Genomic DNA, 27,699 nt, shown 5'->3' with positions numbered 1-27,699 from the left:
CTATATGTATTTATTTGAAAAAAAATCACAATTATCTTGAGTGTATAAGAAACATGGAATGTATTACATAAGGAATGTTTAAGATTGCACAATTTTGGTTATTTCAATCCCAGTATTGTTGTTGTTGTACAATTTAACACTACAAACTATAAAATGAGATCTTACGATAATTCTACAATTTAAAAATTAGAGGGCGACCCTTAATTTTTAAATTAGCTTCTAAAGCAAACTATTAATATACAAAAATTTCAGGCACTGGGTTCTGCTTTAAGTACTAAAAATATCTCTCTCAAATACAAAGTGTATATAAACAAAATTATTCTAAAATATTCCAAAAGGTTTTGGAAAAATACTGAGTATTTGTAAAATATCGAATATACTTTTGGGTATAATATATTATAAAACGTAAGTCTTTCAAATGGCTAAGTACAAGACAACTAACATCTCTAGTCAGTCAATAAAACAAAATTTTAATGATGTAGGTTGCGGTGTCCTCCATTAGTCGGGTGTTTAAAGGCAGTACACCGGACCAAATGGTCGAAGACCGGCGCAACTCGCATCAATTACTAAAAAAAAACTTTGTACAGTACGTCCGGCAATAAAGAATGGACCTGTGTGAACAAAAAGTTCTAGAACTATAAAGCTGCCAAAAGGTCTGGAAAACACTTACAAAAGTTTCTAGATGAAACTTGCACCATTGTGGAAAACTCTACTGCAGATTTTACTCAAAGAAACAAACGCATATTCAATCAGCAATGACTTAGCTTGACAGGTCCATTCTTTTCTAAGCGACTGTCTATTGTACTACACAAAATGGCAATTTGTTGCAAATTAAAAGTACGTAGTATATATAAACACTTGGTCAAAACGCAATAATTTGCAATATATTCTACATCAATATTAAAGTAGATTGAGTGCTACCGATATACTTTCAATTTAGAATATACTAATATTAAAGCTTTCGTATTTTCAGTGCATTTTTCACAATATTTATAAAGCTGAAGATACAAGACATCTACCGCAAAGTGAAGCTCGTAATAAATTACTGAACGTGCGTGGGTGAAGTAGGGGACCTTTCAAATGAACAATGGAAGCACGAAATGAAATGAATAAGCGGTAAACATCTTGAATATATACACGGATTCGATGGTGTAGCTGTCCTGTTGGAATTCATACCGATGTCTCCTCATCGTTGGCGATCCTGTTTCAGAGATTGTGTTTGAATTCAAATTCAAAAGATTTTAATCGGGGCTTACCCTGTGATTAATTGTTAATGGTATATTCCCAACACCATCTATCCAAGAAATATTATTAATAGCTATATTTTGAAAATCAAAATCAGAATGCACGAGTGGTTAATTCAAGCGTTTAATTGTACAGTAGAACCCTGATTATCCTGAAATAATATGCTCATTGGACCTTCAAATTTTATTTTGATACTAATTGAAAAAAAAATTAATAACAACTGTGCTGTTGCACAATTTTAGGGTTCACAAGGCCCACCATGTATTATTGCAAACAAACTTACAATCCCACTCAATCTGGAACACCCTGTATAAGTTGAGAAATAAAATAAATAATTACAGTGATATTGATTATTTGTTTTTTACAATGACAGTCATTTGTTTTCTTTGGAGAATTGGTAAACAGGTATATTCTCATGTTCCATCTTTGCTTGTATTATAGTTATGCAACCAAATATACATATTAGTATTGTGTGTTGCCTATATAATCAAATAGATACCTGAAAAAACTATCAAGAAGCTGCGATAATCAGGGTTCAGCTGCGCACGAAATCGTTAAAATTTAAGAAATTTGCAAGCACTTACTGTGGAGGATCCGTATGGTGAGTTGCGTGCATCATCGAAACAGGTGGCATAAGCGGAGAAGGAGAACTTCTAACACTGCCACAGATCGATTCGTGCACGGAACCAAGAACTGATCCCATACGGGAACCAATCCTTGAACCGTGATAGTCGACGCCTGTGAGATACATTTGAAATTACAGTGTTGAACTACGACCGACTTAATAATAATAATAATAATAACTTAATGCTTAACCTTAACTTGAAACACACTGTATAAAACCCTCACCTGTATGGTTCACGTCATTCCCAACAGAGGAAATCATTCGACCCGACTGCGGATAGTTATGCACATTTAGGTGATCCTCCTCGGCGGTATAGGGAAATAAATATTTATCGTTGATGTGATGCTTATTCTCCTCGAGATCGGAACAGTGATCCTCGACGTAATCGCCGTACTCCTTATCGCGGTGCATCATCATTTTGCCCATGTAAGCCTGATTGGGCTCCGTGTTCATGATGTAGTGCGGATCGTAGTGCATCCTTCCCACGTACTGTTCCGGGTGATTGGCGGGCACGCAGGTATCCGGCGTGACGTCGGGATTCGGAAGGGGATTGGGAGAGCTCGTCTTCTGGCAGAACTCGTTGTCCGATCCCGTTTCGGCAGACCAACGACCAACTTCCGGTACTGCAAATGTTACATTCCTCAATTAAGTCTAGCGGAGTGCCTCAAGGTTCCAGTATTGAACCCCTATTGTTTAATATTTACATAAATGACATATCAAGATGTCCTTGGATTGTTTTTTCTCTTAAAAACTTTGGAGACCCTTCTTAAAGTATTAGAAACTTTGCCTCTTAAAAGCTGTTAAATACTTAGAGACCCATAAAGGTTGTAAAGCTCTAAAGATTTTTCACAATTTGGATATTAACTAATACGTCTTCTAAATACTGTATACACAAAAGCCACTAGAAGGCTGGGGAGAGACCATTTGGGGAAAACATTTGGTGACTTATGAAGGCTACTCTCAAAGACTAAAAAAGGCCGTCATGCGCTTTTAAGAAACGTAAAAAAGCCGCTCTTAATGAGTCTATAAAGATTAAAGGCTCCTTACAATTAGTGTTGTGCAGATAAGCCTCGGGAAGTTGGCTGGACCATCGCGTCGCGTACATCGGCTGAATGGCGGGAAACAATTGCGAGTTTGTCACGACGTTCAGCGAGGGCGGCGTCCCGCAACGCGACGCGACATGCTCCGTTATATTGGGTAGGTATCCCTGCCGCATCGTGCTGACACCGGCGTTTCGAGTTCGATGGCGCCTCGAGCTCGACTCGTCGTCATCGCTGGAGTGGCTGGACGCGAGCTCCAAGCTGCGGCCGTCGGACGCGTCCGAATCCGAATCGCTCTGCGGTCGTCTCTCTCGACGGTGCTCCTCTTCCTCTGCAACTGAAAGAGGGGTACGATTAGGGGAAATTCGCGTTTTGGCGCGGTCATACTTCTGTGATGCTGTAAGGCGGTGTCGTTTTCGAAGCCGTGCATATAAGAAGGCACGTCGCTAGTCGAGTTGTAATTTGATGTACTCGTCGATGTCTGCCGTAGCTGATTGTCACTTCTGAAAATTTAAATTGTGCACATTTTTGTGTATTTATTTCAGAGGGGCGCACCTGTAAGGACTTGACCCCGTTTTTGTAGTTGATCTGGAAGTGGTGCTAGACGCCGAAATTCCAATGTTCCTACGATTTAGGTCAAATCCTGCGCCGCGGTAATTCATAGCTGTTCTCTGAAAGGGGATTTGCATTTAATTTTAAGGCCGTTATGGTCATCATGCTAAACACATTTACATTATTCACGAATAAGCACAGAATCGGTTTATTTCATTTGAATTTGTATTTCTGTAGTGTTATTTTTCCATTTTAGAATTATTGGTTGTTGTAATTCATTCAATTTAGTTAAGATGCTTTAATCTAGGCACATCTGGTCGTTTGCGATAAGAGGTTTTGTTATAACGGTGTTCAACGATGTGCGCATTAGTTCGGAGTAAGTGGGGACGCACTGGTGTTATCAAGGCTAATTTAGACTGGAGCTTTATCTGTGAAAAACCGAAAGAAAAATCAATATGACTTCTTTTTTCTGAGATTAGATAGATTAGAGTCACTCATAACAAAAGAGATGGATGTATATGAATGTGGGGGAACAGGGGATAGCTTTTTACAGAGTGCTTATAGTTTACTCGCACTCTCAGAAAATAGTACTTTTCTTTATAAAGCTCGTAGTTCTATAGACGCACGCCACTGTAAATAATCTTTAAGCATATAGATTTACCTGTAAATTTTGAATAATTTTTGATACAATAAATTGCTTTGTGATAACTAGCAAAAGAATAACGTTTTTTTTTCAACGCAAAAAGTGAAATTATAAAATTAATTAACACTACATTCCTTACTTTAAATTTTGCTCTTAAATTTCATTATGTAACGTAATAAATTTTTTATGTTGTCATATTCAAAAAAGTGTGCACTTTAAGAATATGTAATGAAAACTAGTAGTTGCCATTAAACAAAAATATGCCCCCGCTGATGATCTTTGAGCATTTAATTTGATTTTATTAAAAACAACTGATAGTTGCTGATGACGCAAAATGTTGTTATAAAATTATAGCTATTGTTATTTTTTTCAAATTGTTACTAATTTATATCTTCGTTTTCTTCTACAATTAGTACTATTTTGAAAATAAATACCTACCTATCATATAGCATTTTAAATTCTGAATAACTTTGATCTCTGCAAAAGTGTGATTTTACATGTAAATTGCTATTACTGAGAGGTCGGACCAGCACCCGGTATATTCCTAATTCGAAAAAAAATAAGGAATTATTGGTGCAAAAAAATATTATACATTCCATTTGAAAAATTTGCTGTGGCTAGCACAAATACCAACCGCACACCTGCGCATGAGCGTTCTGACCAAAGGTTTTCCAGCTTTTTCTTTTATGTCTAAGAATATGTGTACCAAATTTGGTTCCAATTAGTTCCACTGTTTAGTCAGAAATGAGAGTACAGCCAACATCAGTGAGATTTTGTTTGATTCAGATTTCTGGTTCAAAACGTGTATTTCCGTCAAAAAATGGGGGGGGGGGGTCATTTTTTACCCCAATGATACCTTGGTAAAAATAAAGTTTGGTGTTGTATCTTAAAAAATCAAGCAGGCTATGGAAAACTTTTATTCTTTCTACTTTTTTGATATTCCCTTCACATAACCGAGTTGTAAAGCAAAAACGTTTTATTGCATTTTTGGAATTTTGCGCTGTTGCCACGTTTGTGTAAGTCAAAATTAACATCGTCAATCTAGGCAGCTTTGAACAGTAACCACAAGAAGTGCAAACCACATCACTCTATCTCTTTTAGTTTTCAATATATCCCCGAAAAACATCGAAAACACGCAATTTGGAGCACTCTGTATACATATCTTTATTTTAGACAGTAGTGTGGAGATGACTGTACAATGTTAACTTTGTTAAAGTTCCTCTAAACACACAAACTACACTTACCGATTGTCCGCTAATATTATGACTGCTGCTACTAACTACAGCAGCAGTAGATGTCGTTTCGAGTAATGGCACCTTTTTCCCCATGCACCGCATCACCGATCTAAACATGAAGCAAAGGTAATACTCCGTTGAATGTTCTGACAACTTACCGCAACAAATTTTGCCTCACTCTGGTATTGGCAAAACAGTATCCCCCCAGTGAAAAAACCGCGTGCGTCAAAACTGCGATTGACAGCAAAGGCGTTAACAAAGGATAACGTTCTGACGCCGCCAACAGAGCCAACACCCAAGTAGCCCCCAGCAGTGGTAAGGCGACAACAGACACCCAGAGCAGCGTCCTATATCGAATTAAGTAAGAAACTGAAATTGTAAATATTTAACTACCTTAAATTTCCAAATCCCAACACGTGATCTTGTAACGTGAACGCAGCACGTATTGAAAAGACTAACACGCTTAAATTAATGAATACCAATAGGCAAATTGGTCCGACGAGGCTCCACACTACGCTCTCGTACAGTGAAACCCAACAGCTGAAATTAAAGATGTAATCTACTGCGAACACGAGACTTTAAACGTACAAGTAGTAATTGCCGTACTGATGCGCGCGCACGCCGACTGCCAGACTAACTACAACGGCGGGCAATACGTAACCTACACTATAATAAAATCGCATTGGTCCATGGTTAATATCACGCATTTCGGTCAGCATTCTATACAAATGCAAGGCGTCGACTAACATCCACGAAAAACCCGCCAGCCACAAGTAATGGAGGGAGATCGCTATTAATTTACAGGTGAACTGGAAGTAACGCGTTGAGATCTCGACCTTTTGGTTGATTCCGCTTACCTCACTGCTTACGACCGTTTTCCGCGCCTTGAGCGTGACGAAGTACAGCGATTCGGCGAGCAAAACGCATAGAATCAAATTTTTTCTAACTGTGTTCGAGTTGGTTTGTAGTCCTCTGATTAAGGCCAGAATGAGGTAGGTTGCGAGAAGTAAAGGAAGAGATATGCAGAAGCAGCTGTAGCTCGAAATGTCTTCCAACAGTGAGGGTTCGGGGATGTACTGAAAAATCAATTGAGCATTAAAACCAAAATGCGTTTAAAGCTATTAAAATATAGAAGATCTATTTTTAATGGGAATTTTATACATTATACAGGGTGTATTTTTTCTGCAAAAGTTTTATACACGTAAGCTTTTGACAATTATGGACATCCTGTATATACAGGGTGGTGACTTGCGTAACGCATCATAGGGATTTACGATAATTCAACCGGTTTAACCGGGTTGGTAGATTTTGCTATGGTTACAATTATTGAGACAATTGTTTCTATGGTGATTTCTACCAACCCGGTTAAACCGGTTGAATTATCGTAAATCCCCATAGGGATTTCAATGGAAAATTTATAACATGCGATTATTGGCTCCCCAAATTATTTTAGAGCAAATAGTATATTAAGTATGGAGAACGGTAAGGGATTTTTACCGTTCGAAGACAATTGTTTGGAGGAGGAGCGAAGCGACGACTCCAATTATTGTCTGAGAACGGTAACCCTTAACGTTCGACGTGCTTATAACATTTTTTGCGCGATCGAAATTAAATTTATGCAACCAATATAAATATGCACTAAGAATTAACGAGCAGAATAAATCGAAATGATCGAAGTGGTATGGTGTATATCACTAGGTAACCAGTTTATTTGTCAAAATTGAAGTTAATAATTTCATAAAAATGTGCATGTGTCTGATGTAGTTTACTAGCTTTGAACTTCCTTTATGACTTTATGAGCGTCTTGCTATAGGAAACAACAGCACAAATTGTACGTTTAATGTACCTAACAATAATTAAAGATTAAATGTAATGTAAGACTGTTGATTTTTAAAAAGGCGTCGGTAAGTATTTTTGCTGTTCTGTTTTTAGATCGGTAAGTAATTTTGGCGTCGTCGTAATCATAGCAACTGGTAAATTCTACCTACTGTCATGGAAACACCCATGGTAAATAGTCAGAAATGACCGATCGCGCAAAAAATGTATTAAGGTTTTTTGTAGAAAAAAATTTGTTACGTCAATTAACCGTATTAGTTTTCAATTTTTTGCATAATAAAGAGGGAAAATTGGAAACATAAAACCCCCATCTTTTTCAATAATCTGTGATGCCATGGAATTTTATAATACAAAAACTACGCCAATATCCGTCATGCCATGGAATGTCTGCTATAAAACAAATGAAAGTCTATCAAAAAGTATTATATTTAGAACAACGAATTCAACATAAAGAAAGACCAAATTACTAAAAACGGTTTCCTAATATAACAATTTACAATAAACATTCGAATAAGTCACCGTTAACTGCAAGACAAATCCATTTCGAACTCCTGCTAATTGATAACTGGATATCTTTTTGTTTTAGAAAATTCCATGGCATCACAGATTATTGAAAAAGATGCAGGTTTTTTTTCCAATTTTCCGTCTTTATTATGCAAAAAATTGAAAACCAATACGGTTTGATTGGAGTAAAAAATTTTTTTCTACAAAAAACCTTAATACATTTTTGCTCTAAAATAATTTGGGGAGCCAAATAATCGCATGTTATGAATTGTAAATTGAAATCCCTATGATGCATAGTCACCACCCTGTATAGTGTATAATATAATGGGCATTTTGGGCGCACAACTTAAGATACCTACTTCTAAATCGACAACATCAACAAGCACCCCAAAAGTAGACAAGTGATTGCAACTGCAGTTGACCAGTATTGGACCGTCTTCGAGCACGTCAAACCAGTCCTCTCCGATATCCGTGCGACAGCCCACACGTGACCACTCGCCGTGACCTCTGGCACTTGACCAATGCACGCATTGCGGATTCGAACGTTCGTTGAAAACGGTCACATTGGAGTCCAACCAGAATTGTATTCGAATGGGCATCGAGAGGGAAACCCCCGACAAGCTTTTGTAGAGCAGCTTCCTGGTGGAGCTTTGATCGCGCTTCATTCTGTGCGTTTCAAACTTGTAATACTGAGCGTCGTTCTCGTGCATCTTCACTTCCGGCTCGCTAACCGTCTTTTTGAGCTGCTTCATTAGTTCTTCGTCTTTGGGCTTGTAATCTTCAAATATGGGCCTAGGTTCGGGTTGTTTTCGAATAGGCAGCACATATTCCGGTACCAGAATGCTAATCGAGATAAGAGGCGAACCGACCACTATATCAACACCCCAACGTCGCACAACCGAGTCATCGTACGTGGATGGAAACAACAGGCCGGCTTCCTTATACTGAACGTAACTGAACACCGCCTTACTTTCGGATAAGGTATGCTTGGTGGACAGCTCCCCCATTTCCAAAGGTTGAATTCCCAGTAGCTTCAGTGGTACGAAGACTTTCGAGTGGACGTCGAATTTTGAGTCGTCCTTAATGTAATTGTTGTATTTCGGGAAGGAGACGGTAGGTCCGTTCGATGACGAGGTGCCGGCGGCGTTTTGCAAAAACTGCGAAGTGTCTGGTATCACCACCCGTTCGGTGACAGTCGATAATAGAGAGGTGTGATCCGATTCATACCCGTATAGGGATTCGGGTGTTATTATATCCAACCCCAGAACTAAAAACGGGGTCAATTGTAATACTCAAAGGTTTCATGACTTTAGGGATCAACAAAACGTTCTCGCAACCCCCCCTCCCCTCCCCCCTTACTAATCAATAACAAAAATTGCATCGAAATTACGCGCGATTTTTGACCGCTTATTTTGGTAAGAATCTGAAATTTATTATCGGCTCCTCTCCTCTGCGGCCCTTTACCGATTTCAAGTCAGAATTTTATGCATAAAATAGCAGCTAATTAACACTCTTATTTACATAAGTAACGGGCGGTTGCTTTTGCAGTTTCAAAAATTATTTTTTCATATACCGCTTCATAGTAAACTTGAACGAAAGTATGTCTGGAGATATGAGCGATAAAACTGCGCGTGAGTGTTTTTAGTTGAAAAACGCTACCACGGTGTTGCCAGTTCTAAAAACGGCTGCTGCAGAGAGGTAGGGGGGCATTCGACCGTATGGATGTCTATGTATAAGAAACAGAGAACTGGCCGGCTTCACGAGTATGCCGTTTCGGTTTTTCTAGCGGGCAAAATACACATAGCCAACGCAACCGGAGAACACGCATTCTTAGTGTAAGTTCATCATCAACCTGGCGACACCAACGGGCATCATGGACAGACTGCATGGTGCTGTTACTTTAAATTTTTGATTTGTATGAAATGTTGGTCAATTATTTTTAGAAATTTATATAAAAAGAATTATTTAACGTAATCATAATATTCCTAAAGGAACCGACCTGTGAAAATCAACTGCATGAAACAGATTTCGCATGTTAACGATAATAATCGGATCCAAAGAAAGGACTATTTTTTCATTAAACGGCAATTTTAGTGATACCATTCCTTTGGTTGAATTAAAATTTTTTTAGCATCCATGGTTTAGTAAGGATCAATTCTAGCATTGATTCAATCTTAAAAGGACTCGTACTTTATAAAATCTAATTGGTGAGAGTGCCGAATCCACTTGCCCACCCCGAAATAAACTTTAGATTCCTACCGACTAAAAAGAGCTTTAATTTTTCGCTTGCGATACCAAAAGCTACTAGATCAATGTTGAGAGCTTGTCAAACAGGATCGTTTTGTTGTTCCCCCTCTCGAAAAAGTACTCACTCATATTCGAGGAAACGATTTCAAAGGGATTAGTGTAAGTATCATGTTGACTAGATGACAGAACGTTAATGTAATTTTCGATAGCGGAAACGAGATGCTCAGCACTTTCGCTTGTTAGTTCTTTAATTCTACTCCAGTGGGAGAAATACTTGTTATCCAGCACAGCGCTTGCGGATGTTACTAAATTCTAAAATGCAAAATTAGTATAGCGAACAATTGACGTGTTAGTCGGTTCACAATCGAAAGAGTGCCACCTACGTGAACATAGTCCTTGTCTTGACTGTGAGTCAAATTCAGCCCATTCATGGCGAACTCGTGCTTAAGCAACTCTTGCAGGAGATCGTACGTGATCAACACATCCGCCCCGTACAAGTTCAGAGTTAAATTTGTGGCCTTCTGCAGATCGGACGCCAGCTTAATCGCAACGAACGAATTTAACGTTAATTCTCCCTCCTCGATTAAGGATAACTAAAACAAAATTTGCATTCGGATGGTTGCGATTTTAATTCCCGACTAACCTGGTTTCGGAGCTCGACAAACTTATCCGAAGTGCAGTTGAACATGTCCGGTTTCTGCCACCCGCCCAGAAGATTATCGCACGATCTTGACGCTTTGCCGACGGAACCCTTAGGGCAATTCTCAAGGGCGTCGTTGTCGAAATTCGTGCGAGGCCACCAAATGCCATTTGATGCGCTGCGTGGACAACCGTCGTATATAACTGTAAAGTAACAATGAGGATTAGGGATACCGCACTGAACAAGATTTCTGCTATATAATAAATAAACAAAAGAAACTCCTAATCAGTTTTTAAGAAAGAATTTCTAGAAAGATCACGCCTTAGGGACGTTTTAAAGAATATTTTGAAATAAAGATATTTTTAAGAAGATTTCAAAGAAAGATTAAGGAATTTTTTTATATAAGCTCATACTGAGGATGATTCTTCTTAAGATTTGTAGGAATAATTTGGTTTAAGAAGATTCCTAATCAGGTTTTTCCAAATACCACTTAAGCATAATTTGATAAGTAGTGGTATTGTTCACATAATAGTAGAACACGGACACTACTCCCCCCAGTTTCGGCCCAAGGTCGGAGCATTTCCCCGGTTACGTAACTAAGGCGTGGATTCTGTACCAAGGTCGTGGAGTTAGGAGTAGACCACGTAACTGCGCTTTTTTGCCTGGGAAATCTAATGACCCGACCTTGCAACACAAAACAAGGTCACCCCTTAGGGTTCATAACCGGAATATCCCACTCATCAAAGTCACGAATTTTTTGCCAGGGAAATAAAACACCAAGATCACTAGTTTGCACTACAAAACAAGGTTTCTCATTAGTTACGTCTTTGTTTTTTTTTTCTGATTGAACTCATTGTATAGAGATACTTGCAATTGTCCACAAACGCGTGCGTTAACATTGCCTACCGTATCATTACCAATGTTATCCAGCCTCTCATCTCTTCTGAAGTTTACACGATTGTAGTGATAGTATTAACTGTTCATCCCTTTCACGTGTGAATATTGTATCAACTTGGAAAAAATAAGGTTTTTGAACAACTAATAAAAAGTAAATACAGAAGCCTTTTGTGTTGCTTGAACACTTCACTTTTTCTTCTTCTTTGCAAAGATTATTATTATTATATTATTCAATACTTTACTAATTCTAATGTGCAATAATAATAACAATAATTGAATTAATCTCATTGAAATAATCATTTGCTCGTTTTGAACGACCTTGGATCAAAATTGAAGGCCGACCGGAGGAGGGAGGGGGGCTGGTGTCGGTGTTCTACTTATGATGTTGATACTATCAATTAGATATCGTTATCAAAAAAGAAAGAAGTAGATGTCATATGACCTGTGATCATCAAAAGTTTACTTGTGGATATACCTGTAAATAAACAAAAGAATAGACAACCAAAACTACAAATCAAAATATGAAAGTTGAGCAATAAAAAACTACAGGTACCTTCACAGCCCCTCAAGGTGATTTCCGCATAAGGATTTGGGCAAGAATCACATTTTTGCCCAATAACCCCTTCCCGACAACGACACTGCCCAGTTGCATGATCGCATTGTGCACTGTAAGACCCCGTTAAGTAGCAATCACACGGAATGCACTGTATTGTATCCGGTGGCTGATAGTAATTTTCTCTGCAGTAGCAATGGCCATTTTTCTTATCACAATCTGGATTGTACCCCGCGTCTGTATCACAATTGCAGGGCCCACAAACGGGATAGCCCCACCAACTGGCAGGGCAGGGTTGCGACACCTTATTCTCGCAATACTCTCCTGAAATACACAGAAAATAACACTAAAAACCTTAACAGGATACATACCAGAATAGTCGGTCGAATTGCACCTACATTCGTATCCCTTCGGTTTGGAATAATTCTCCACGCAAGTGCCCGTATTTTCGCAAGGACTCATCTTACAAACTGGCAAGCATAACGGACCGAGATACCCCTTTTTACACTCGCAATACGAATCGCCCCACTCGACGACGCATTCCGCCGTCGACGGGCAGTCCCTCTGGCAGTCCATCAACGAAGCACACCCGTCGATTACATTATCCCTGACAGTCGGCCTACTCAGTGTGGTCTGATGATTACCGATACGTACGTCCTGGATACAGCCTTCTAAATAATTGTAGCCGGCGTTTAAACTGCTGTAGCTATTATCCGGTCCACCGATTAAGATTTTACCGACAAACAACCCTTGAATTTTGACAGAGAACGATATAACCGCCGACCTTTCGCCATAATCGAGCGACAACTTTATTTCAGTTCCAATCCATGTCACCTCGATTCGGTGCCACTCTCCGTCCGATAAAACTTTCGAGGTCAAATTTAATGATTCGTCGTTATAGCTGTAGTGTAGAATCCCGGATTTGAGCTACGGAAAGAAAAGGCGTGACAAAAGTATTTATAGAGAGAGTCGCTTACCGAAACAACCGCCGAACTATTTTGTCCCACTTGAACCGACATCAGAAACGTATCCGGTTGTAGAGTTCTCACCGATAAGGCGTTCAGCCAAGGTAGCTGAATTGGACGAAGGAGCGGGTTAAACGATAAGGTGCCATCACCCGAAAATCTCCACGGTTGGCTTATAACTACAACGGGACGGAATTACAATCAATTAAAAGTGGAGAAGTAAGAGTTACGTTCACTGCAGTCACGTCCGCCGTATCCCTCTCGACAGGTACATTGATACATGGACCATCCTTCGTGGCAGTCGCCACCGTTCCGGCACGGTCGCGAGTTGCAGTAGGAGCGTTTTTCCGGACATCCCGCCGTAGTGCCGTTATCGGTTACGTAACTATTCAAGTCGATGAAGCGGTAGTCGATTTTAAAATCGGATATGCAACCCTCGTAGTGGTGATTGTGCGGTTGGAAAGTCGCCGGTAAAGCGGGAAGTCCGCCCAATTGTAACGGGCCCGTCAAGTCCAGGAATCGATGACAGGTTTCGGTGAGCGAGGTGCAACGAGGCTCCAATTGGTGCTCGACGTAACTGGCGCAATTCCATTTCCCGCCGACCTCCTCGCCGTGTTTTAAAGCGAAGGAAATATCGCAGTCGTCGATCGATAACGTCGCGCTCTGTAATTCATCATTATACTTCAGTACAAGCGCCACCATGCTCAGAAAAGCCCCGGAAAATATGCGAACTAATTTTGAAATAATTCAGGCTGGCCAATAGAACCTCTGCAAAACGACGCGATACATTCCGCGCCATAATTATTAATTATTCCGTTTTGACAGTTGACGCTTCACGTTATTTTAGTTTACACATATTGCTTCTTGTAATTGCTTTATTTTAAGTTTTCCGTCTCCAGTTTTATGCACACTCTTCTTTTTCAAGGCGCATATAGCTTGGATCTACGCTCTGATAAGGTATGTAATTCCCTTAAAGTGTCTTTAAATTTTGCATCAGAATGTACGGTTTGAATTTCTAGCGCCCTCGGACACGCCCTGTCAGGGACTTTCTGAGCGTGGTGCCACGACGGTTACTAAAAACCCTAGGTGGTACTAATGAATAATTAGGTATACGTCTTTCGCTATAAAAACCGGTGCACGTCATTGATTTATGAATCAATTTCAGACAAGTTTTCTATAGATTTCGCACACTTGTTTTTTTTGTGTACATGTTGCAGTGTTGCAGCATATGTCTAAAATTGATACACAAATCAATGACGTGCAACGGTTTCTATAGCGAAAGACGTATAGGTACTTAATTCTTTTATTCCACTTGATTAATTTAAATTTAACAGGTCTGCGCAAATCTCAAGGTCAAAGTGGGCTAGAATCAGGCTTGTTTGCCAACTATCTACTACTATCAAGCATATAAACAACACCGGTTCTGACGCACTTTGACCTTAAAATCTGCACATGCGCCAAGTCCAAGGTCATTCGATCCAGTTCTGTTGAACGGACCTATTTCTACTGAACAGAGCTGTTTCTAAGGAATAGACATGTTTTTGATAAACAAACCTGTTTCTGTCACAGAAATCGTTTTAAATGTACACATGTGAGTTGTCACCACAGTAGCGAATTTCAATTTTGCGCCGGTTTCGTTTTTGCAAGTCAAAATCTGCATAGTAACAAAAAATTCAGTGTTTTCATTTGTGTATAAGGCAAGCCTGTAACGAAGCACCCGGTTTCCCGCTTGAAGTTCCATACCCGAAGTTATGACCACACTGTATAATTGGGGAATCGACCAGCTCTGCTGAACACCCGGTATCGAGAAGCTTTTATTACGAAAAGTGTCGTACCGAAAGTATTTGTGTTGGTTCTAGAAGTTAAGTGTCTAAGGTAATTGATTTAATTTGTGGTTTACCGCACATAACACTGCAGTTAATTCGCCGTTTGTAACCGTTCCCGTCAAGATATATCAAGTATTTTTCATGCGTTCGAAGACGAGGGCAAATTAATATTTTAGAATTTCAGCCACATTAAGCCATTATTAGCAGGTTTCCTATATTAATTTAGCGAGCATTAAAACTGCAAGGCCATGTAGGTTTACGCCGATATCAGGTTGATAAGCGACCGTTATGAGGGAATTCCAATTACCAATAGGTGTTAATTGGGCTTTTGTTTTATTTATTTCCTTTTGAAATGAATTTTTGTCATTGTCATTCATTTAATTGTGTGTTTATTCGCATCCATTGTGCGATCCGGATAGAATTTTCATGGCAGATTTTTCTTTTCGTATCAAAGATGTCAGATTTTAATGAAAAATTGTGTAGTTTTATTATTAATTTAAAGTATCAACGTTGAAATTTTTCTTCCTAATGAGAACCAGGTAAAATTAAAGGTTGTTTTGTTAAGAGCTATAATTGAACAAGTGTTTTGTGGGTCGTGTAATGACCGCACGCAATTGCACACAGCAATAAGCAGCATAATTATTGAACTATGAACATGCTTTTGTTTATAATTTTATAGACTTCAAAAAAACAAACACGACCCCCTTCCAAACGCCTTAACTTCCTGATTTTTTGAGATATCAACTTGTGTTTTTTGCACTCGACAGAAGAAGGATAGGAACGTATAGTCTAAAAATGTCAGCTTCCTGAGAAAAGTAACCTCAATTTTGGGGTAGCGCCAAATTTTTACACTAGGCTCTTATTTAATAAGTGTTAATGAATGGCGGAAGTTACCAGATTCTAGTAACTTTAATGTTAGGGATTGTTTCACCTGTCTGGAGATATCTGTAATTGGTATATATTATTATAAAACATGACAGTACTATGAAGTTAGGTTATGAAAAATGACAGCTATTCAGATTTTATTTATCAATTTTTTTAAGTTGGCAGCAAATTTGCCCAAAAATGGCGGATGATTGCGGTACTTTCTATATCTAGTGACTTTACGAATTTGTTTTGTTGCATGCCATCTACTGGACCCGTTTCCACCTACCTTATTGAAGTATATCACCGTCACAGTGTGCCAACGTCCGTCAACAACGCCGTCTGGAATTGACGCAATCGTTCTCGAAACGGAGCTACCTAAAGAAAACGAAAACTGCAAGTTTCCATTAACAATTTCAAGCGCGATGAAATCATGTTGCTCGTTGTATCTCCCGTTGTAAAGCAGCAATCCGTTCGGAGCCTGTGTGGCGAATCTGCAACAACCGTTATAGCATCTGAAAGCGTTTTAAATGCATACTTGAGCTGTAAATGCAGGCGGTGTCTTTGTTTCAGGCTTGGAAATGTTAAAAAGGAATTCTTTATAAAACTTCTGCTTCGGAGCTCGCATAGGGATGTGTAGTGTTCTGAACCCGCCAGCGGTAAGCAATCTTCACATTGAAAGCCCCCGTTCAGCTTAGGTGTGCACGTGGAACCACTTCTGCATATATTCGGTTTGCAGGGATCGACGTTTAGTTCAATATCACAATTAATACCTAAAAGTACAAACTCTGGAGAAAAGAACTTTTCTTTGAATTTTTTTAAAATCTTAATGGTTCTTGAAAACGTTTTAAAGAACTTTTTGGAATTCCTTCAGCCAACTTTTGTAAATCTCCCTAGCAATTTTACTAATGCCAAGAAGGCACCGAGCCATACCTTAAACTCACCTGTATAGCCACCGGGACAAACGCACGTGTATCCGCCCTCTTTAACCTTGCACACACCACCATTCTGACAAGGATTTGAATAGCACAAATTAACCTCCGTGTCGCAGAGATAATGCTCACGTGATCCTAGCGGATTATCAAACTATGAGTCAAAACGCCAAAGAAATCATCGATTACTCACCTGTAAATCCTTTAGGACACCTGCATGTGAAAGTCGTTACAGGATAAATGGGCCTAAACAACACGGTATCGCTACTAATAAAGTTAGAGGCATTTCCAAACTTCAACACTGTAACGCACTCTTCGTAATTAAGACACGGTTCTCTCACACACAAATTGTCGTCAAATGGAAGAATCTGAAACAAAAATGTAAACGATTTATTAAAACACCTCGACAAATGAAAAATTTTCAAGACTTTAAAGTTGCGCTTGGAAAAATAATTTCGTTTCAGCGTGTGACGTCACTTGACCTATTCGCATACGATGCCTTTTATTGGTGCGCCGCACTCAATTAGATCAAATGACGTCACAGTAGTCATTTATTGACGGAAGTTTAGTTTATTACTTTACCTTAACAGTCGACAAACGATCCAGTATCGCCCGATTTAAATAAACGCGCTCTTGCAAGTACTGCGGGGTATAATACTCCTCCTTGGGAATATCAGGTCGTCTCGCCGAGAAGCTGACGTTCAGTATTTTCGCGCTAACGTCCGTGTCGTCCTAAAACCGATCGAAAATTACTGTATTCGCTACACTGAAGTGTGATCTACCTGAATGCTGAAAATGTAGATGTTTTCTTTAGGACAGGGAATTATAGCCGCAAGACCGTCGATAAAATATCCCAGTAAAGGTGAAAGAAAGGCCTCCTTTGTCATTTGATTGAAGCGTACAGTTATGGAATTTAGAAGCATTTCTTCGGTGACCAGACGGACGCTTAGCTGCATTATTGCTTTCACATCGTTTACACCGTCTACAATTTTAATTTGTTTAACTTACTTTGCTCCTTACGAAGAGTGTAGAAGGGCCAATTCTGACTCAGTAATTCCAGTTTTATACCAAGGATTCAAAAAATAGGGTGACTCCATACCGGGTCCCCCGGTGGCGGATAGAGATACTGGTGCCTAAAGTCACTAAATATAGACAGTACCGCAATCATCCGCCATTTTTGGGCAAATTTGCTGCCAACTTAAAAAAATTGACAAATAAAATCTGAATAGCTGTCATTTTTATAACCTAACTTCATAGTACTGTCATGTTTTATAAAAATATATACAGATATCTCCAAAACAGGTGGAACAATCCCTAACATTAAAGTTACTAGAATCTGGTAACTTCCGCCATTTTTGGGCAAAAATCATGCGTTCTCTCTTTAACACGCGAGCCCAATAGATTGCGGTACTTTCTATATTTAGTGACTTTACTGGTGCCATTCACCTTAGCAATGCCACTGATCTAAATCTCCCAGTTTATCAAAAATTGTTTTTAAACCGAACCTTGTGGCCCTTCTACACCATCGTATCTCTTTGCAAATTAAATACCTGTAACAGAAACTTCCATCGACGCAATTTTCTGTACATTTGTGTTCAACTGCGGCGATAACTGCAGTTGTCCGTTTGTTTCGTTGAGAGCGACCAAGTTCGCATTGTTCCCAGATAGAATTTTGTAACGGAGATTATCGGAGACGTCGGCGTCGAACGCGGGAATTCTACCAATGGGACCCGTCGGAAAACAATCGCGAAAGTTGTTGAAGAGTATGTAGAAGTCTTTCAAAACGGGCGCGTTGTCGTTTACGTCGGTCACGATTACTTCGACATGCGCGTCGCTTCTCAGAGGTGGACTGGCGGCGCGCACGATTAGATCGTACCGTTTCCTCGGTGACTCGTAGTCCAACTCAGTCATGGTGATGAGTTCCGCCTTTTCGGATCCGGGTCGCGTTACAAGCGAGAAACTTTGCGAATCGTCGCCGCCGATGATGGAATATTGAACGATGGCGTTCACGCCTTCGTCTGGGTCCTTCGCGTAAATTTCGCCGACCGTGGAGCCTATGGGGCTGTTTTCCGGTATATAAAGAATGATTTTGTCGCTTTCGAATGCGGGCGGCGAATCGTTAATGTCCTCAATTCGGATGTTGACCGGTACCGAGCTGCTTAGCGACGGAGAACCGCGATCTATCGCGTACGCCTCGAGCTCGTACAGCGCGACCGATTCCCGATCCAAACCTTTGTTGGTACGAATTACCCCGCTGGTTGGGTCGATTACAAACGAACCGTCTTCTAAGTCTTTTTCGCTTAGTGTGTAACGAATTCTGCCATTCAATCCTATATCTGCATCTGTGGCGGAAACTTGCACTACAGAGGTACCTATGAAATAAAACAAAATAATAAGGAACTGGAAACGGAGTTGAAATAGAGGGGGAAGGGGCTGTTAAATAGAAGAGGGATTGTTTTAACGTGGCCTTTCGCTTTTCACCTTTGGCCGTTTGCGGGAAGTCGCGTTTTTGCCCGCGGCATATTGGAGTTTTCGAATGTACAGGGTGGCCAAATAAGAATGCGAGGTACTGTATCTGGGAACCTGTCCAGTCTTTGAAGACGACGATAATCTGAACCTTTTTTGTTTAACAATTTTTCCCGTATCTCTAAAAATGAAGTGGTGGGGGGTATTCAAAGGTTTCCCTAAAGAACACCCTCTATCTTCGAAGCGACTGAGCCGATTTTAACAAACTCGGGTTAATTGAAAAGAGTTATTCTTCGGCTACAAATATTATAATATTTGAAGTTTTGTTAGTTTCACATATCGCCGCTTGAGGGCTTTTTTCGACATTCCGACAGAAATGGTTAATTTTCTCAAAAAAATTAAATGCGTTGGTTTGATTTTTTTTCTCATGAAAAAGTAGCTAAATGATGCCTAAACAAGCTCGCGAAAACCGCATCTCGATATCTTGTTCCTAACCTAAAATTTACGCCAAAGACAATTTTATACCCTCAAAATTTTATTTTTTTAAGCTAATTTTTTTCGGAATTATTTTTATTGTATAATAGTATAATATTTGTAGCTGAAGAATAGCTCTTTTGAACTAACGCGAATTTGTATAAATCGGCTCAGCCGTTTCGAAGATACAGGGTGTTCTTTACGGAAACCTTTGAATACCCCCCACCACTTCATTTTTAGAGATACAGGAAAAATTGTCAATCAAAAACTCAGATTATCGTCAACTTCAAAGGCCCGACATTTTTTTGTTAGGTTAATATAGCGGAATTCACAGAAACATCACTTTTTTAGATTCCAAATTGCAGTTACGCCCCCTAGCGGTCATTTCAGAAACTTAAAAATATTTTCCAGGTTTTGCTCGTGACCGTTTTAGTAATAAATTTTTTTACCGCAAGCCTCTATGATGCATAGATTCTCAGATACAGTACCTCGCATTCTTAGTTGGCCACCCTGTACATATAGTCAAGTGTTGTGTTGTGGTTGGTAAAGTTTATACAAGAAAATCTGTTTGGATTAAGGAATTGAGTGGGGTACACAGCAATATAGACCTGAAGAGATCATTAATTCAATCCATTCAAACTGTATGGGCCCGAGCTCAATTTGCAGTGAATTGTAGTAGACTAACCTATTAGCGCATCTTCCAAAACACTCCCCGTGTACAGCGGCTGTTTAAAAATTGGGAAATTATCATTGACATCGGTTACAGAAATTTCTACATCCGTCGTATCCGAAAGTGGAGGATTGCCCCCGTCTCGAGCGGTCACAGTTAACAGGTAGCCATTAACCGACTCCCTATCCAAAAGTTTCGTGGTTACAATTGCGCCAGTCTGAGGGTTGATGGAAAATTCCGAGGTACCTCCGGAATCGTTCAGTTCTTCACCAAGTATGTAAGTTATTTGCGCGTTTGCTCCGACATCGTTATCCGTTGCCGAGATGACTACGACGGTCGTGCCCACCGGTGCATCTTCAAAAACCTACAGAATTTGTAAAGATCGATACCGACACGACTGTTCTCTTACGCTGGCAGAGTAGGGGGCGTTTTCGAACACCGGTGCGAAGTTATTCGCGTCGGACACATTGATGTATACGGTCGCGGTGTCGGTCCGTCCTCCCGAATCCGATGCGGTAACAGTCAAAATGTAGCGCTTCTCCTGCTTGTAGTCGAGCGGTTGCGCAATCGTAATTAGACCTTTACCGTTATTCGATGTTATCGCAAATCTCCCCCTCACGTTGCCGTTTGTCAGCTCGTAATGCAGGCGACTGTCCTCGTCCGCGTCCGTGGCCGTGACCGTAGCCACCTGGGTACCTAAACGGAGATGTAGCAATTGATCTGTCGGATAAGCATCATACCTGGGGGGTCATCTTCGGCGATTACAGACTCGTAAAGCTTAGGCTCGAATACGGGATCGTTATCGTTTATGTCTTGTACCGTTATAATAACGCTCGCACTCGCTGACAAGGGTGGGACACCTTGATCGCTTGCTATTACCTGAACGCAATACAAGAAAATTTTATTACAAAATATTTATTTCGGACGTTTTCATAAAATTGGTTTTGAATTTTGGGGAAATTTCCACATGTACCGCTTTATAGCGAACGTGAACGAAATTATGGTTGGCGATAACCAGAAACGTATTGCGGAAAGCGGAACCTAAATGTTGCGTTCCGTTCTGTTTAAAGCTGAGCACGTGGCGGAAATGCGGATTTTCTATTGGTTGTTAGGGCACGCCAGTCGAGATCATTTCCTTTCAAAAATAAGTCCTTTTTCGGTTTTTCTCGCGGGCAAGATTCCAATAGCGAAAAAAGTGGGGGAGCTAGAGTTCCCAAGGCTAAACGTACTATTTGGGTGCGTTTAAAATGACATTCAAAGACTAATTCGCGAGTAATGTTTTGCATGAATTTTTCTATCGTTAAAATTAAATTCTTAGCGAAGTTATTAAAGCAAGCGCGTGCCATTTTGTGTACGAGCAATTTTATTTCATGTGTTTGCGAGGATTTACCGTGAAAAAATCTAAGAGTCACCACGCACAATTCTTACGTGCGAATTCATAGTCGCTGTATAGTGTAAGTAGTTTGTTTTGGACGAAAATACAGAAACCAAGTAGTTGTTGCTAAATTTCAATCGCGTCGTTAAAAAGTGTAAGATCAGATTGGACTGGAGACAAAGCGCGAGTTATCTGCAAGCTTTAGGACGGTAGTTTTAGCTTAATTTGTAACAAGGCCGTTCATTGGTGAGTGATAAAATTTACGCGAAGTAACATTTTCGAGTTGGAACGCTTTTAAAATCAAACCGCGAGTAAATGAACTCATTGTGAGAAACAGAGAAGATTTTTTCGGATTGCTAACAGTAACGGCTGGTTAAAAGTTCTTTAAAACTGAGTGACGTCATTGGACATCGTCTTGTGTGATAAATATATTTTTTATACAACGGCATACGGCGGGAAATTTAAAGAAATTAATTGGTGCATTTACTCGCAAGAAAAACTAGTTACTAGATTGCGCAAAATTAGTATCAACATAGCGGAATATTGGCATTTTATTCATGCGCATAATAATAACCTTGAGCGTTATTGAAATTTAAAGCCCTACCTGAAAAACATATTTTGACTGTTCCTCCCTATCCAATTCTCTCGTGGTATAAATCCAACCGGAATGTGCGTCGATCGAAAGTGGAAATTCCTCAGTACTGGCGCCGATCGAATCGCGTGGCGCTATCGTGTATCGAATATCTGCATTAGGACCTTCGTCTGCATCGTAAGCCTGAACTTTGACAACACTGTAATTTGGAGGTACGCTTTCCGAGACGCTCTCTTGAAATAACGAGGTGTAAAAACGGGGCGCATTATCGTTGACGTCCTTCACGTTAATTAATAGTTGGGTGGTATTCGAACGGGCGGGGCTACCGCCGTCTTGAGCGCGAATGACTAGGCGATAATTGCGGAGCGTCTCGTAGTCTAGAGGTTTCACTAGGGAGACGTCTCCGGACAGGCTGTCTATTGCAAATTGCGATTGCGTGTTTCCACCGATTATGGCGTACCTGATTGCTGCGTTACTTCCCTGATCGACATCCGTAGCTCTGCAAAAGATTTCCATATTTAATACGCAAAAATATGCAAACAATAGCATATTTTGGCATACTTTATATGCGCAATTACTGGATTTTCTCCCCAGTTGACGTCCTCATTTACATTGACAGTGTACGTCCTCTCTGAAAATTGGGGGTAATTGTCGTTGTCATCCAATATCTTCACAATGACACTAGCGCTAAAACAAAACGTGTAATTTTTTCTACAACAAGTTTAGTATACCTGGCCGACCGTCGCGCATTTTGGGGTGTTGCCAGATCTGTAGCCTGCACGACAATTGTATACACTTCGGTCGTTTCACGATCCAACAAAGTTCTAGTCGCAATAACGCCCGACTTGGCGTCGATCTTAAACGCGCGATTGTTCTCCTCGTCAGTCGACATACCACCTCCACTAATGCTCTGGATTGAATACTCGACTTCGGCGTTTTTCCCCGCGTCTTGATCGGTGGCCTTCAAGGTCAACACGGTCGAGCCGACACTGACACCTTCCCTTACACTGGCCTCGTACTCCGACATTTCGAATGAAGGCGAGTGATCGTTCGCGTCCAGAACGTTAATCTGCAACATGGTGGTCCCAGACCGGGGCGGGAAACTATCGTCGGTGGCAGTCACGCGAAAATAGTGCACGTCCACCAATTCCCTATCCAGTTTCACTTTGGTCGTAATTACTCCACTTTTAGTATCAATATCGAACATAGCTTGCGTTCGAGAATCCAGCAGACTCGTCATGGAATAAGCGATCGGGCTATTTTCGGGATCTCGGGCCTTAACGGTCGTCACGACCAGACCGGGATCGCACTCTTCCAACACGCTCGCGACGTACAAATGCTGTTCGAAAAACGGCGATTGGTTCCTTAGCTCGCGACGGACCCGCCGCGCGATGTCCGTGTCGTTGAATTCCTGATGATGGTACACAATTTTCAGTCGATGGTCGGCGTCCAAAATCTGCACGCCGCCACCGCAGTGGACGGATAGAAAGATGACCAGCTTCCAGAGCGGTTCCGATATGCAAACGTCGCGACTCGCGACCAGGTCGCCTTGGGACTTTTCAATCCTAAACCTATCGTCACTGACGTCGATGTAGTCGATTGAGCAAAATTTACTAATGGTGTTCGGTAAGAAAGCGGATATGGAATTGATAAATTGGGATTGTCGCAGGCACACTTTCTGCCACTTATCAGTCGTTGGTATTGAGAACGAAGCCGAAGTTTCCGATATCCACTGCCTCGCCTCCGATATTTTTGACGCGATCGAATGATGCACGTCCCGCAGAAGGTCGGGAGTGGATCGCCGTCTCCTGTCGCCATCTTGAGACTCGCAGTCTCGTCCCACTATAAAAATTCTCAAAGGGAGACTGTAGTATTCTATGTCTCGGAGTCTATTAGATGTCGAATCGATGTACACGGTAAATAAGTTCGGATAAAAAATTCCGTTGCATCTGAGCTGTTGTCGTAGTGCCACTTGTCCATTGTGGGGGTTTACGTTTAGTAATGTACTAACGAAGGCGGCCGTTCGATGATTGTTTATGTGGTAGTGTCGTTCCGAGCCTAATCTGTATACCGAAGAGTTAAATATGACATCCCCCGGTGGTTGGTCTTCATTTACTATTAAAAGGTAAGAGTGGGAAAGTAGAGGCGAAAATGATAAGAAAATCAAAATATTTATATAAAGCTTTCTATTCATTAAGGATGATATGCTCATTGTTTGACTGCATAATCGTTAAGTTTTGTTTATTATATCGGGTGGCCAATGCTTCATTGCGCTGCACCTGAAAAAAATAACTATAATGAAGTAGTGCGGATATTTTGTGCCTTAGGGTTGGTAGAAATTAATTCCTTTCGTTGGAACCTTTCATTAGAATACCATGAAGGACACGTTCCACACACCTCCCCCCTCCAACACCCTCTTTTGATAGGGGTCAGGAAGAAGAACGACAATTGGTAAAAAACAGTCCCTTTTGTTAAGACCTCTAATCAAAATATGAAAGATAACATTAATTTCTACCCCCACCCCCAATCACCCACTGATCTCAACGTATGTTCACCGCCCCCGCCCATTTTCAAAAGTTTTACTTGACATGCGTATGAAAATCGGAGACCAATCATGCATATCATGCGCGTTTTACTTCCAAAAAACAGCATCTCAGGAATAATTGATGCCCCCCCCCCCTTAAGACAGCGAAATTCGACGGCCCTCTGGCACACCTTCAAGGTATACACCTATTGCAAAACGTTCGAGGACCACAGAACCATTCCCTTCGAGATTCTCCTAAAAGTAGTTGAACATGGCCGAAGTGGATCCGGACGGACGGTCAAAACCGAGGTGAACAAAATGCGCCTCTACTTCGTTAGATTTTTTACGCCTCCTCCAAGTCTTTTTTTCTGTCAAACTTTCGTGCTAATTTTTAGCGCATTTTTTAAGAATTAAAAAAAAATGTGCTATTGTTTGCGTTTTGTCCGCCCGTCTGTACGTCCGTCCGGACCCACTTCTGCGGTTTTGAACTACTTTTAGGGGAATCATCAAATTTCCGTGTTTTAACCCCCCCCCCCCCCCTCCTCGAATTATTTTCACTAAATCTACAGCTCGCTGACAGACCAAGCTGCATTTCCCTGTAGAATATCTTCGAACTGGATTACCCCTCCCTCAACTGTAATCATCTTATTTTTAACTCTACATTTGCTGGTATCATTTAAGAACACCCTGTAGAATTAGTTTGATTCACAGGGCACAAGGCATGATTTTCACAAAATGGAAGTTTGGGAAGATTTCGAATTTCTGATAACTCGAAAATCATACGGCATAAAATGAGATTATATTCAGAAAATGAATATTTCGATAGATCCTAATTGTTCAAACATATCACGCTTTGAATAAGCATTTTAGTCATTCATTTATTTAACAAATATCGTAAAAACCTAGGTAAAAACTAAAACAAACGACGTTCGACAATCAGCTTTTTTTTTTCAAGGCACTCTTTTGGAAATTGAATAGTAATAAAAGTGTTTTAGTAAAAACCACACAAACAACGAAGAATTCCAATACCTAGGTATTTACAAAACATAAACGCAATAATAATAATAAAGAAAATTGAATTTAAGAGAAATAAAAAACAGTAACAACATTTATTTTTTCATGGTAGTTTTCATTTTACTTTTTTGCATATAAATTTGTAATTACAGAACAAAAAAGGGAAACTACAAATCCTGCGTTTTCCAAGGTCAATGGATGAGTTCAAGGCCGCAGGAAGGCACTTTTAAATTATGCACGTCAATGAATACAAACAAATGAAATAAATATTTATGATTGCGCTTGGAGACAAATTCTTTTATTTTAAACTTGAATAGAAGGGTGTCCTACCTGAGTAATTAAAACCTTACAAATATCGATACAGCAGGTACGCGTAGGTATTCTCGCCCTTATTACAAAAACACGGAGGGTCGCTCGGGCACCTAAAAAAAGTGACTCATAAGCTAAGGGGGTTGCAATCGACACCTGAGAATGAATGGATCAAAGCCGCTCGAGGAATTTTCGACGATATCGCCTGGGGGCACCGATCGCAAAAAATATTAATACGGGCATTTTTTGGTTGGTCACGTAACTGTTAAATCCCCTCGCGCTCTTCTTTTCATTAATTAAATGTAGCGGATTTTAAATTCTACACGTGTTTTTGACCCGCAATTTTTGCGAAAGCCCTTTAATAAGCAATTTCGAGACATTCACCGGGAGTACATCGACACCTAACAGATTTTTTTGTTAAAATATCAAATAATAAACGCTTAACACGGTAGGTGAAAGTATAAATGCTTTGTCCATCGACAAACTTACCTTAGTATGTGAAATGTAGCACAAAACACTGATTAACTGAACACCCAGTATGTTTTTTATTCACATTTATTAGGAATTTATTAGAAATTTATTAGGCGAGTGAAGACATTTTGATGCAGCTTTTTTGTACGCGCTCGCGTAATTTCGTGTTATAAATCGCGCCTTCGTATTAGTTCGTAAGGCGCCAATTTTAAATGTAGTTCGGGTTCCATACATCAAATGAAACAGGTAAATTTTACAGAGGCCCTACGTAATGACCTAATCACATGCAAAAATTAATCTAGGGCTCTGATTGGTTTGACCTGCAGCCTTGAAACCGCAGATTGTTCCAAGACCTGCCCTAGCACTCAGGTGAGTGATCCACAATTTAGCACTTCTCCTGGAAATTGTATGGAAGATAATTCAAACGAACCCTTTCTGGGGACCAATAAACCAGGCCCTCCAGTCTGGTCCGGTAACGGGGCAAGCTCCTCGAAAGAGGGGCGACGGCTCCAACGTAGGGTCTTATTCAAGGGGTGGGCCAGCTCCTATTCACAAAAAGAATGGGACTGGCGCACGCAGAGCGAAGATGATGACCAGGAAGCACCGGCTCGAGGGTAAAATCTGCGCCAATTCCTGACGTGTCTGGGTCATTGGCTCAGGGGGGCCAACACGACGTCAGAGACCATAAAGCGTCGGAGGAAGCACTCCTGGATCTGGCTCGGGGCAGCCTGAGAAGGTTCTGGAACACCCAAAGTTGCGGGTGCGACGGAGTCAGGGTGACCATTGTTCTGGTGTGGCACTCGGAGGTGGACATAACTGAGCCTCAGTCGATGTGCATTGTGACTGTATTAAATGCAGTTGTTGACGGATGGAGGCATCCTACATGGAGGATTCTCCAAGGTAAACCTTATCAGGACCAGTAGAAAAGAGAACTCCCGTTCTTATGTGTTACCATCAGGTTACCTACTCCGAAGCCTGATGGTTCTGCGTATCTGCGTCGATCTGATCAATGAGAAGGTGGCATTCCGTACTGTTGACGAGAAGAATATTGTGAAAACGACCCACGTGGACCCCCTTCAGGGGCCCCAAGTGATCTCTGGATACCTGCCAACAAACAGGTAGAATTTCCCGTTCGATGGGTTGCCTATCGTAAGGCGCATCTGTATTGAAACTGAAAATTCGAAACGCCACTTCAGCATC

The 27,699-nt window shown here is 40.6% G+C and overlaps 1 protein-coding gene across 3 annotated transcripts; it reads right to left on the bottom strand.

The window, feature by feature from the left end:
• LOC116177128 (protocadherin-like wing polarity protein stan) lies at positions 1-27,679 on the bottom strand. Of its 3 annotated transcripts, none has more exons than XR_004146610.1 (34): positions 26,518-27,679; positions 22,913-24,460; positions 22,743-22,868; positions 22,194-22,680; positions 20,955-21,093; positions 20,624-20,910; positions 20,230-20,578; positions 18,155-18,976; positions 17,387-17,586; positions 17,187-17,336; positions 16,798-16,972; positions 16,617-16,742; positions 16,211-16,445; positions 15,962-16,166; positions 13,213-13,645; positions 12,995-13,161; positions 12,389-12,944; positions 12,018-12,341; positions 10,571-10,770; positions 10,311-10,520; positions 10,053-10,239; positions 8,040-8,947; positions 6,198-6,416; positions 5,929-6,149; positions 5,734-5,880; positions 5,499-5,687; positions 5,350-5,449; positions 3,466-3,581; positions 3,298-3,413; positions 2,918-3,247; positions 2,095-2,493; positions 1,830-1,983; positions 1,257-1,318; positions 1-1,201 (listed from the first exon to the last, which is right to left on the bottom strand). XR_004146610.1 is itself a non-coding variant. In XM_031496007.1 (34 exons), exons 2-33 carry the CDS (start codon positions 24,391-24,393, stop codon positions 1,264-1,266), a joined length of 9,789 nt encoding a protein of 3,262 aa, XP_031351867.1. In that variant the 5' UTR covers positions 24,394-24,460; positions 26,518-27,679; the 3' UTR covers positions 1-1,201; positions 1,257-1,263. The 3 variants fall into 3 exon arrangements, 2 of the variants coding, with proteins under 2 accessions (XP_031351867.1, XP_031351868.1); XM_031496007.1 differs by having other exon boundaries at positions 1,257-1,294; XM_031496008.1 differs by lacking the exon at positions 1,257-1,318.
• Positions 27,680-27,699: the final 20 nt, after the last annotated feature.

This window comes from Photinus pyralis, unplaced genomic scaffold (assembly GCF_008802855.1).
Source record: "Photinus pyralis isolate 1611_PpyrPB1 unplaced genomic scaffold, Ppyr1.3 Ppyr1.4_LG7, whole genome shotgun sequence".
NCBI lineage: Eukaryota > Metazoa > Arthropoda > Insecta > Coleoptera > Lampyridae > Photinus > Photinus pyralis.
The sequence above is the reverse complement of the archived record's forward strand: the minus strand, read 5'-3'. Positions and strand labels throughout refer to the sequence as shown.

What these genes read in the sequence shown, in the direction of transcription:
- LOC116177128 (XM_031496007.1), bottom strand. Translation starts at nt 24,393, where the DNA reads ATGAGCATATCATCCTTAATGAATAGAAAGCTTTATATAAATATTTTG. An exon ending in TTGATGTTGTCGATTTAGAA is followed by an intron (nt 6,417 to 8,039) that starts GTAGGTATCTTA and finishes TTGATTTTTCAG; the next exon opens with TACATCCCCGAACCCTCACT. An exon ending in CGCCTTACAGCATCACAGAA is followed by an intron (nt 3,248 to 3,297) that starts GTATGACCGCGC and finishes CCCCTCTTTCAG; the next exon opens with TTGCAGAGGAAGAGGAGCAC.